Source organism: Periophthalmus magnuspinnatus, chromosome 3 (genome assembly GCF_009829125.3).
Source record: "Periophthalmus magnuspinnatus isolate fPerMag1 chromosome 3, fPerMag1.2.pri, whole genome shotgun sequence".
NCBI lineage: Eukaryota > Metazoa > Chordata > Actinopteri > Gobiiformes > Gobiidae > Periophthalmus > Periophthalmus magnuspinnatus.
The window spans coordinates 3869950-3882261 of record NC_047128.1 but is presented as its reverse complement, the minus strand read 5'-3'; the positions used below and the strand labels follow the sequence as shown (position 1 = coordinate 3882261).

At 39.2% G+C, this 12312-nt stretch overlaps 1 protein-coding gene across 1 annotated transcript in view; it reads left to right on the top strand.

Annotated features, from left to right (window-relative positions):
• Nucleotides 1-12312, top strand: part of fbn1 (fibrillin 1) — a 191416-nt gene that overhangs the window by 105839 nt on the left and 73265 nt on the right. Inside the window, exons 28-31 of the mRNA XM_033983222.2 lie at nt 2574-2699; nt 5025-5150; nt 5533-5655; nt 8966-9091. Coding sequence (XP_033839113.1) covers nt 2574-2699; nt 5025-5150; nt 5533-5655; nt 8966-9091 — 501 coding nt within the window. The remainder of the gene's footprint in view (nt 1-2573; nt 2700-5024; nt 5151-5532; nt 5656-8965; nt 9092-12312) is intronic.

Sequence of the window (12312 nt, the reverse complement as noted above, 5' to 3'; positions counted from 1 at the left end):
CACCAGAAAAGTCACATAGAGTGAATAAAATTAATACAAATTCGACATGCCCTTGCTTTATTAAAGGTGCGACTTACTCGTCTCCATGGAGATGCTATTAATTTGTCTGGAAAGTATGACATTAAGGCTAAGTTACAGGTCAGATCTGTGAAGAGGCGACCCCACTCACAGTAGGCAAGACAGCAGGTGGCACATGCTTTATTAAAGGTGCCAGCTACTTGTCTCCATGGAGATGCTATTAATGTGTCTGGAAAGTATGGCTTTAAAGTTGTTATCGCCACGGATACAAAAAAGGTTAAGTTACAGGTCAGAACTGTGGAGATATGACCCCCCGTTTTTCAAGATGTCTGAGCAATAAAAACAACTGTAATGAAATAAATGCAAAATAGATCAGATAAATCAGTACTGTGAAATATTCTGCAAAGCAAAAACAACTCCGTGGAAACAAGCACATAGCGGAACATTCACCATAAATCTTACCTTACCTTGGCTGTGTCCAAGTGTCCACACTATTCCCTACAGGGGGCAGCATTTAGGGGACATTTATAGTGGTGTCCGATGTCCAGTTGGGGAGAAAATTGTGCACTGAAAATTTCCCACAATGTACCTCAATATAGACCACAATGCATTGCGAGACTTGGAAAAACAATACGGCGACAGGTCTTTAACTAGACATAACATGACTGAATGAAGCAGATAGAAGCCCTGGTATTATGAATGAAACACTCTTAAATAAACCGTTATGGTGTAAAGTTGCTAGTGTTAGCCACGTACTTTAGCTTGAGCTGTTAAAAGAGCGAGAATATCCACATCTCAGACAAAAAGCTGATGAATCCAGTTCTTTTTACTTGTGCACTATTCCATAAATGCTTGTACCAGTCTAATCTGATCATTATTTAGGACAGAAAATAAGTTTGATCAGAGTTTAGACCAGATCGCGCCTATAAATGAGGCTCTATAGACTCCGCTAACGAATGCAGCTATGCTATGTAGTGAGTGAGGGGTTAGGGGCTAGGGGAGACATTCAGACTTAGCCATAGTTTACCTTTAACTACCGTATTTTCCGCACTAAGTCACACTTTTTTCATAGTTTGGCCGAGGGTGCGACTTATACTCAGATGCAATTTATATGTGAAATATAAGTTTATTTCTTCATTACTATCCATCTTTTGGCCGGTGCGACTTATACTGCGGTGCAACTTATACTATGGAAAATATGGTAATTAATATAAACGTTTAGAAGGACTATCACCGTTTTAAAATCCCAGTTACACGCCTGTGAAAGTGTTCCCTTTTAAACCTGCCCTTTGCTTCTTGTTAAACTCCACATATCTGAGTGCGTAGTGCTTTGCCAGCCCATAAACATTTTTGTAAACGTGGGGGATACCCGGAGCACCACTCCAGCCCCGTCGCTCCCCCCCAAAACCCACCCCACAGACCCCACTCCCATTTGGGCTGTAAGACGTCGATGAGGTGCCTCTGCAAACACGCCGAGCCAGGAATCTACTGTTTAGACTGGCTGACGTAATCCCAAATTTACAGTCATTTGTGCAGAGAAGGAAGCAGAGTTTAACTGATTTATAGAAGGCATTGAAGCCCCCACGGTGCGTTCAATGACCTGCAGTGTTCAGCCTGAGTGTCGCCAGAATCACTCTGTAAAACTACCCCATTTAGCCCAGATAAGAAAATTGCCCTTTATTAAGTCGTTGACCTTTAAAACAAGCAACATACAATGAACCACAAAGCCCCTGTTGTTGAGTGGGGGATTTAACCCACAACTGCTGTGTAAAAATGCACCGTGGGCTTCACCGCTAAGCTCCACTATTTTACTTCTGGCTGAAAAACTGGCATTGCAGATTTATGCCATTGACTGTATATGTAAATGGACATAGCTAACGTGCTAGCTGCCGCGTTTGAAATAGCAAGTGATCATAGGCGCACTTCCGTCTCCATCAACTCTGTAACTGCTGCTGTCAGACTCGTCATTTTGGTCTCAAATGTTTGTATTAACCCACTCTACATGATCCACATATTTTTATTTTGCTATTGTGTCTGTAAATCAAAATATGAACATTAATAACAGACAAATCAGGCGACTACTTTCCCCGGGGTCGCGCCCTCTAGCGTTAGCAACATGTTTGATTGACAACGTTGCTAAGCACCTGCTCCCTGCTAAACCAGCGGTGCAGGTGGCAAAGGGCGTCACGTTTCAACAGCTTCGCTCCTGATTGGCTCTTTGGTTGCTATGACAATCATGGTCGAAATTCCAAATATGGAACTCGACTCTAAATTAGCCGCTATAACTGCTAGCCTCGATGAGCTTCATTTGACTGCAGCCATCACACTCCTTTATACAGTCTATGGTTTATACGGTTAGTGTCTATTAAAATTTTAACATAAACAACAACAAAAAAATACTATGGGTTACAGCCATTTTGGACAACTACCTGTTTGAAACGAACTACTACAACTTCCTAACTCAGACAACAATTTCAACTGATGCTGCTTACATTGTGGAACTTGTACAAATTCATAAAACATAAATATTGAAAATGCTGTTTATTTTCCCATAGACATCGACGAGTGTGAGAGGAACCCCCTGCTGTGTCGAGGAGGAGACTGTGTGAACACCGAGGGAAGCTTCCAGTGTGTTTGCCCCGAAGGACACGAGATCTCTGCAGACGGATCAGCCTGTTTAGGTAAGACGGCAAAATAATAAACATATGAAGGTACGACAGAAACGATACACGCACAGGCAGGGCTGGAATCAGAGGAGGAAAGTATTTAACTGAATAAAACTAGGCCTAAAGTGAAATATGACATTTTAAACAGCTTTTTGGGTATGTTAACTTCAAAAAAGTAAAAATGGTGCCATATTTGACCCATATTTGAACTGTTAAACTATTGTTACATCTTTAAGCAAGACGTTTTGTAATATATGGTAAGGTTTTACGCTTAGAATCGTATTAGAACAGCATTATAAACTTATAAAGAGGGGAAACATGTGGAATTACTTTACTAAATTATATAATGAGCTAACAATAATTCAGTTTTATTCAATTGTTTACTTTAATAGTTCAGAGTTTTTAGTATTTGTTCCTTATTAGAGCTCACCTCATTTGTCAAATTTTTGCCATGTTATAATGTTTTTACCTGTGTTTTGTTTCATTCGCACATGTTTGAGTAACGCTTTATTATTAGTCTGTCTACATCTCCGAAGCTCAAAACGCTCTGTTCCACCTCGTGATGTCATGACATGGTAGTTTTCAAGTTAACAGCTCCTTTTACTTTTAATTCAGTAGTGAATCAATTGGCAATTACACATCTGAAATGATTCTAGTGAAGTAGTGTATGCAGTTTAAAATCACACTTCCTGTATTACCACATGATGACATCACAAGGTGGAACAGAGTGTTTTTTTTTTCAGTTTGAGAGAAGAACGCAGCCTAAACATGCAGGGTTTGTGTGTTAAACATGTGTGAATAGAACAAAACACAACTTCAGGTATGTTTGCGATGAAGAAACAACATTATAACACAGCAGAAAACAGCGTAATATAGGCCCTTTAATTTCTTGCATTCCTCGTAGCAGTGAGATGAATGCGTCGGGTCCCAGTTTTACACCGTGCTCTTTTGTTTATACTTGTTGTGGTGGTGTTTTGGCTGCACCTCTTCAGGAGCATCACCCGTAAGCTTAATCCATCTGTAGTTAGTGGTTTCTAGTGTAATCCTCTGGTTTCTGTGGCACTCTGTTAAACTGTTTATGGGCACGCTCACTACGCACCATAATACTGGAATTATGGGAGAAAATACATCTGGGAAAATGTGTGTCACTTTCTCTCTTAAAGGGCCAGTGCATGATTTCAAACCATGAGTCAGGAGCATGTTTTAGTTTGAACTTTAAGCCCCGCCCACCATGACACAGACAAACGGGAATAGTGTGACGCAGTTGTTTCCTTATAGTTCTCAAATCAATGACATGTATTTGGTTTTTTTTGTTTTTTTGTTTTTTTGTTTCATTTCTCTTGAAAATGCACCATTATAGAATTAAGTGTCAGTGGGATAGTCTCCATTTCACTGTTGCCATGCAAAATGCAAATTGCCCACAATGCACTGCAACTTTTATTTGACTTTATTTATCTGTGTTGTAATGTGTTTTGTTTCATTCACATATGTTTAACACACAAACACTGCATATTTAGACACTCTGTTCCACCTTGTGATGTCATCATGTGGTAATACAGGAATTGCTCCACTGTGTTTTTAAACTCTATACACCTTCACTAAAGTCATGTGGATAATTTCAGACCTGGAATTGCTAATCTTTAATAAACTGAAGCTAAAAGGTAGCTGTTAATTTGAAAAATACCACTTCATGACATCACAAGGTGGAACGAAGCATTTTGAGCTTTGGTGATGTACACAGATGAATAATAAAGAGTTAATCAAACATGTGTGAATCAAACAAAACACCGTAAGGGTAAATTCATTCATAAGACCTACATAACATCATTACATTACATAATCTTGTTAATTAAACTTGTTAAGTAATTGGATAATAACAACAGCGCCTGGTAACCTCACTGTTAGCGTCACTACTTCCCGTCCAGTTTTATCTTCATGAGGTTTTTGCCGAGTCACACTAGAACGGAAGACGCTTCTGTGTTTAGAAAGAGACATGTTTGTATCTCAATGCTAACGCTAATGCTAATTCTGAGGCATAATAAACATTAAAACAACACCACAAACTGAAATACTCCTCATATAAAAACAGTTTTGTAGTCTTTATTTTAATTAATTTGAATTTTAATAGGTTGTTTTCCAGTTTTAATACAAGTGGCTGTTAGCTTTGCGACACAGTGAGCTAGCTAGCATGCTACCTGTTGTTACATGTTTGGGGTTGGACGTGCGACGCTCTGCTTTTCTCTTTCTCTCAAATGTTTCTCAGTAACAATTAGACTATTTAATTCTTATATTTTTGCCAATCCAAGAGACAAACGTGTGTGTTTTTCTTTGTTTTCACAGATATAAACGAGTGTGAGTTGAGCGACAGGCTTTGTAAACACGGGCAGTGCGTGAACATGATTGGACGTTACCAGTGCACCTGCGACACCGGGTACAAGTCCACAGAGAACAGACTGGAGTGTGTGGGTAAGTTTACAACAAATCTATTCCTAACTTTCTGTTTAAAATGCATATGACAGATTTTCAACTGTTTTTTTTAAGTATGACTTGGTTTGGAGGCAGTTTATGGAAAAACACTGAGAAGAAAAGCACAAAATTACAGGGATTTAACGTGTTGTGTTTATTTCTGTTCTGTCTTATCATAACTAGCATGTAATTTAGACAAGGTTTGGCTTTTGCTAACGTTACAGTTGCTAGCTAACAGCAACAGAATAACTTTATGTCATAACTGTTGCCTGTGTTCAACCTGGAAGTAAACTTATAAACTTGGATCGACCAAAATAAAAACTTAAAGGCACATTTTTTAGTAAACTTATAGGATTCATGATTTGAACTTTTTGTGTTGTAGATATTGACGAGTGTACAATTGAAAATGGCGGCTGCGAGTCGTTCTGCACAAACTCAGAGGGGAGCTACGAGTGCAGTTGTAACAGTGGATACGCCTTGATGCCCGACCTGCGGAGCTGCACAGGTCAGTAAACACTTTCTACGTAAACTACTGTCTCGTTATAACCTTGTGCCGCAAGTTAGATTGTTGTGAATTTTGTGTTTTCAGACTCATGAGATTCCATCTTGTACGGCTCCCGACTGATCCATTCAATTAAACAAAACTGTGTTAATACTGAAAAATGTAAATAGGCTTCTGTGATTGGCTAAAACTTCACTCAGAGTCCCAACTTTTCCCGAAAGTTAACGACGGGAGCCAGATTAGACCAATCACTGATTATGTTAAAATGTTATAGGCGTTGGGCTTAAGGTTTAAGAACTAGGACTTTATTTTACTTGTAAAAGTAAAATAAAGTCAAGCTCAGTTTTATAACCGTGGTTGTCACAAGGGACTTTTCAGAAACATCCATACAAAATCATTCACACACATTTGAGTAATCTCATTTTAAGGATGTATCCCTCTTAGTGCTAGAAAAATGTGTCTATTTTTGAAAAGTCATACCACACAAACAATCCCTGTAAACAACAGCTAAACAAATAACTACTATTTTTAGCCTAATTTAAACTGCTTCATCCCAAAGTGCATCAGCAACTGGAATATTTCATAGACTGTTTATGTAAATAGACATAGCTAACGTGCTAGCCGCCGTATTGCAAACAGAAAGTAAGCATGGGCACGCTTCCATTTCCAGCTCACGTTCTATTGAAAAACTGTGTCATCTCTCTGTAACTGCTGCTGTCAGACTCGTCATTTACTCTTATAATATTTGTATTAATCCGCTCTACATGATCCTGGGGTTTTTATTTTTTATTGTGTCCGTAAATCAAGATATGAACATTATTAACAGACAAATCAAGCACCTTTTTCCTGAGATCACTCCTGCTAGCGTTAGCAACAGGTTTGGTTGACAGCGTTGCTAAACCAGCGATGCAGGCGGGAAGGGGCGTTACCTTCATCAACATTACTACCAATTGGTTCTTTGGTTGCTATGATACGCGCGGTCAGAATTCCTAATATGGAACCCGGCTACAAATCCACCGCTAAAACTGCTAGCCTCGATGAGCTTCATTTGACTGGAGCCGAACGCCGCGGATGACATCACACTCACTTAGTCCTTCTTTATACGGTCTGTGTTAAATTTATCTTGTAATCCTAACGTCGTAAAGTTTGACAAGCTGAAAAAGTACTTTACATTCATAGTAATAAAACAGTACTAACAGAAGCTACCGTGTTAGCATATAGCGTTAGCAGATACAACTTATTTAACATCCAAACACATGCGCGCTCTTCACTGTTAGCTAGTTAGCTCAAAAACTCTATGTAATGTAAGTGCCCTGTAATGTCGAACAACTCTAAATTATCCAGTGAAGCTTCCTTGTTGACAGAGCGCAGGTCACATGATCCGCATTCAAAGCCTTCTCCGGGACAATGCCGTCAGATTGGGTTTACGTTATGTTACATTTATCACCGTGCAAGATGGATAGCTCGCCCTGATGAAACGAAAGAGTGTTGAAAACTGCGACAGTGTGTGTTTAGAGATGTTTTTGGGCCGGTTTGATGTGGGTTTTGTTCCTGTAATTAGTAAAGACACATGAGCAGACCCAGCGCTGAAGTGACGGTAGATTCACACACACTGCATGAGATCATTTTGACATTTCCCTTTGTCCGTTTGTGCTGTGTTTAGTTACCAGCGTGTCCAGGGCATCTGTGTTTGAGAGGAGTTTTAAGGACATTGTTTTGCAATCAAATAAGCGGTTTATTGAACAAAATAGACATATGTTTTCAGACTTTTGGATAACAATACAAAATGGGGAATTACACAGATATCAGTTAGGTTTTACATCTGATAAAAGTGCTAATAGCTAATTCACTCATAATATGGCTAGCAGTGGTTAGCATGCCTGAAAGGAAGATGTTGGGCCACTGTACCAGATTTTTACTGCCTTAAAAACGTGAAAAATAGAACCACATATTTCACTTAAACCGTTTGTAGCATTCCAAACTTGCTAGCATGCTAATTATTTACAGCCACTAGTCTTAAAGTGCATTTAGCAACATTCAGAGCTCAGAGCACAGCTAAAATAATAATAATAAAATCTAGAAGGTGAACTCCAGATGGCGTTGTGTTTTTTCAACATCCTGTGCTCATTGGTGTACGTGATGTTAGAAATTTGCACCACCTGACCAGTTCTGACCAATCAGAGCGATAGCTGCTAGAGCGAACCTAGCCCAAACTCAGTGTTTTTATTATAGATCCATGTAAAAACCACTAGCCTGCTACCAGTGCACTTCCTGGTTTGCGGCTAATAAAAACGCCCTTTAATTAGATGCAGGGAGCACACAGCGGTCTCATTTTAACCCTAAGAGCTGCTTTTAAATCTGCGCTGGAGCTGTGTTTCATGATGCAGATTGTGTCCAGCCTCTTTAACAAGACTCAGTGGAATCCAGTTCTGCTTTATTTTAGACTTAAACACAAACACGACACAAAAGCTGACACGTATTCTAAAAACACAGCCCTAACAATGTGTCTGCATCTTCGACTTTTCACTGTATACTTCACTTATTTGCATGGACATGATTTTATCCTGGTTTATTTAACCGACAGAGAATTAGTGTTTCATCCATGGATCTATAATAAGAACTGGATACAGGATAAGAACGGGAATGCCGGCCCAGAAACAACTTTCCCATAAAGCGCAATGCATTTTTTTAGGAATTCAAACGGCCTGTGTTCAGCTGACAGGGCATCCAACTTTCACAAAGATTGGATTTTGTTAGGATCATTTCTATTTTCACAACATGAACTTTTTAGAAATTTTACCAGCTCCGTTCTAGCAGCTATCGCTCTGATTCAGAACTGATCACTTGTTTTTTGTTTTTTTATGTTATTCTGCGCCAATGAGTTCAGGCCCCTGAAAACAACACGGCGCCATCTTTAGTTCATCTTCAGATTTTATTATGTTTCCATGGTTTTATCCCAAAAAGTGATATGGAAAGGTTACTGTAAGGGACTATTCTTTTTTAAACCGTACTACTGACAAAGTTAAACTAAAATTGCAATATTTCTCTGTATTATCTCCACAACGATAATCAGAATGGATCAACCTTGCATCAGAAATGTGCTAAACCTGCAAATGTCTTGGTTGAGGTTCAAGTCTAGCACAAAACATAACGACAAAAGGACAGAAAAATCACAGAAACAACAATTACCAGCTCTATTTTACAGCTGTAACACTTTGCGTCAAAGCCGAAGCTGCTTGACACCCTTGTTCTCATTCTGTAATCTTATAATTTATGATCTTTTTCTAACTCTGACTTCGCTGTCCCTGTGTAGACATCGACGAGTGTGAAGAGAGTCCAGAGATCTGTGACGGAGGCCAGTGCACAAACACTCCAGGGACATACCAGTGTCTCTGCTTCGACGGCTTCATGGCGTCTGAGGACATGAAGAGCTGCATCGGTAAAACGCATTCACTTATTTATTTCACAGTTTAAAGAAAGTCTTAAGACCATTCATTCAAACTAGTGCTAATTAGTAAATAAATCATAAACTTAGTAGGTAGAGTGTTTGCCCAATGATCCGAAGGTTAGCGATTCGAATCCCGCTCTCGACATAAACATCATTAAAGAGAGGTCGGATCCAGAGACGCACAGGTTGGTGGTGTGATTCCAGCTCCCACAGACGAATGTAGCTGTTGTGTCTTTGGGCAAGACATTTAACCCACCATCGCCCCCAGTGTCTATCTACATTGGTGTACGAGCGGTTTCTTGATGTAAAGCGCTTTGAGTGACTTGAAGGTGGAAAGGCGCTATATAAAAATGTGACTATTTACCATTTACCAAAAGAAACCACGACAGAAACTAGTAAGAAAATGTTACTTATAAAACATTGACAAAAATAACTATAATAAAACGACAAAGTAAACAGGTAAATAAATAGCAGACTTTAAACATTCGGTGCCAAAATGAATGGAGAGCACTATATACTGTTTGAATGAAACAACAACATGAAAAACAGTTTATACCACTAGTAAAAGCCAAAAGTAAAATCTATCAACTGGACAAAATGTTGTAGGAGGGAAGACGTTTGGCGCTTTCACACCTATTAACATTCTGGCTAGTCCTATTGTCCCCTTTGTTTCATTTGTTTGCTTTGGGTTTGATGATGGAGTTATAGATGGGGGAAAGATGATGTCTAAGGCCCCCATTTCTGTTCAAGGAAGCTTTGTCTTTCCTAACAAAAATTGCCTCTGTTAACATAAAACAACTGTAAACAATAGCTGTTTCCAGTTTCAGTGTAATTAATGAAGAAATTGACCAAAACTGAAGAAGAGACTTGGACGAGCAGCCAAATGTCTTCACTCCTACAACTTTTTCGCCAGTTGACAGATTTTACTTTTGGCTTTTAGTACGGCTCAGACCTGGAAGACTGAGGGATTACACAGACAGTTTATACCACTGTTCATTTCAATATATTTTGGTATCCTTGGGTTTTAGACTGATCAACTGTTCCCATAGCAATTAACAAATCAAAACATCAACGTCTTTCAAATGCATAGAAGTCCTCAAAATGGCACCTATAACAGGAAACTGAAACCCATGAATATCTAAAATTCTATTTGAATTGGAGGAGGCCTAGTTCGACCTATTTGGGTCAAAATATGCAGGTGGGCAGAGGAAAGGTTGACACATTATGGATCTTTTTTTGATGATGATGTCACTTCCAGGTCAAACTCCAACTTCACAGCTTTTATCTTTGTTGACCCGGAAGTGACATCACACTTAACTCTATGGCTGTGTCCGAACGCTGCACTATTCCCTAATTAGAGCACTATTTAAGGGTCACGCCATTTTTATTGCTGTCCGAACGTCCAGTTGGTGAGAAAATAGTGCACTCAAAATTTCCCACAATGCTCCTTGAAGCGTAGTGGGAATCTGTGGTCACTAGATCGGTCAATATAGACCACAATGCATTGGGAGAGTTGGAAAAACAGCAGCGGACAGTGACAGGTCTGATTTATTTGGTTGTCAAGAATCGGATTTGTAGCAGCTCTGGTTAGCAGCACTCATGACATACTGTGTTTTCCAGAATCAATTTCACAGTTAAAATTCAATATAACGCAACAGCCCGTGTACTCAGAGAGCTTTATTATTACCAGCCCGGAACGCGGTAAACCAAACAAAAGAAAAACAGTGTGTAAAGGTTACCCAAGAAATGACTCATGAGAAACAGGGCCGCATGAGTCAGATCTGAGTTCACGAGTGAAAAAAACAGGGAACGTTGTTGTTGATTTACGGCACGAGGAGCTGAGATAGACCCGAAAGAATCTGAGACATTTAGAAGTTGCTCCCAAACAAAAACATGACAACAGCAGACGGCACGCTCGGAAAGGGTCTGAACTGGCTTGGAACAGACTCGGAACCGGCTCTGAACGGGTCTGAACCGGGTCTGAACCGGGTCTGATCTGGGTCTGAACGGCTCAATGGCTCTGAACTGGTCTGAACCGACTCTGAACCGACTCTAAACCAGCTTTGAACCAGCTTTGAAATGCTTTATTTTCCTGACTTAGAAAATAAATGTTTATAAGTTAATTATCTACTTTATACACACATTTTAAGCATTTTTTATCAGGTTGAGGTAGTATCAAACATCTTTTCTGAACACTTTGAATACTTTCACATTGAGTTGCATTATATTATAGTGCAAAAAATGTGGGTTTTTTTTGCATTTATTTAAAGGTCATATATTACGCAAAACTGACTCTTGTGGCTTTAAGTCGTGTTATAATGTTATCTCCTCAAAAATAGACCTGGAGTTGTGTTTTGTTTCATTCACACATGTTTGAGTCACACTTTATTATTAGTCTGTCTACGTCTCCAAAGCTTAAAATGCTCCGTTCCACCTTGTGATGTCATGAAATGGTAGTTTTCAAGTTAACAGCTCGGCAATTCCAGGAATGAAATCATCCAAATGATTGTAGTGAAGGTGTATGGAGTTTAAAACACTGTGGAGCACTTCCTGTACCACCACATGATGACATCACAAGGTGGAACAGAGTGTTTTTTGTTTGAGAGAACTCAGCTTAAATATGGAGTTTTTTGTGTTAAACGTGTGAATGAAACAAAACACAACTCCAGGTCTGTTTGTGATGAGGAAACATGATAACATAGATCAGAAAATGGCGTGATATGTGCCCTTTAAGAAGAGATACGATTGGTCTTTGGAGCGGCACAGACACTGGGACTATGAATAAGCCAATCGAGACTTAATAAGGTTTAAACCAGCACTTCGGCACAACTTAACCAGCTCCAATCAGTGAAATAAACAAAAGATCTGGAACCCCGTTCTTCCAAATAAAATATCTCTCACATCTGCTGTTTATGCCTTTAGCGGATCTGTTATTGTGTGGTTGTTTTTATGTGGACTCTATTAGCCAAATTTGACTGTTTGCAAAATCAGAACTAATTGCTATGATGGATTTTTCCCAATAAAAACACAAAGCATGTATTATTCCAAGGCTTTAAACAGCCAATACACAACAAAACAAGGAAAAAGTTCAGTATTGGAAAACGATTTGTTCAGCCCTGGTTATTTTAGTAGGCTAACTTTTATAATTAAACCCATTTAAATTTTTACAATGGTGAATATTTGGAGAAAGGACAGAATGTCACTACTGATTA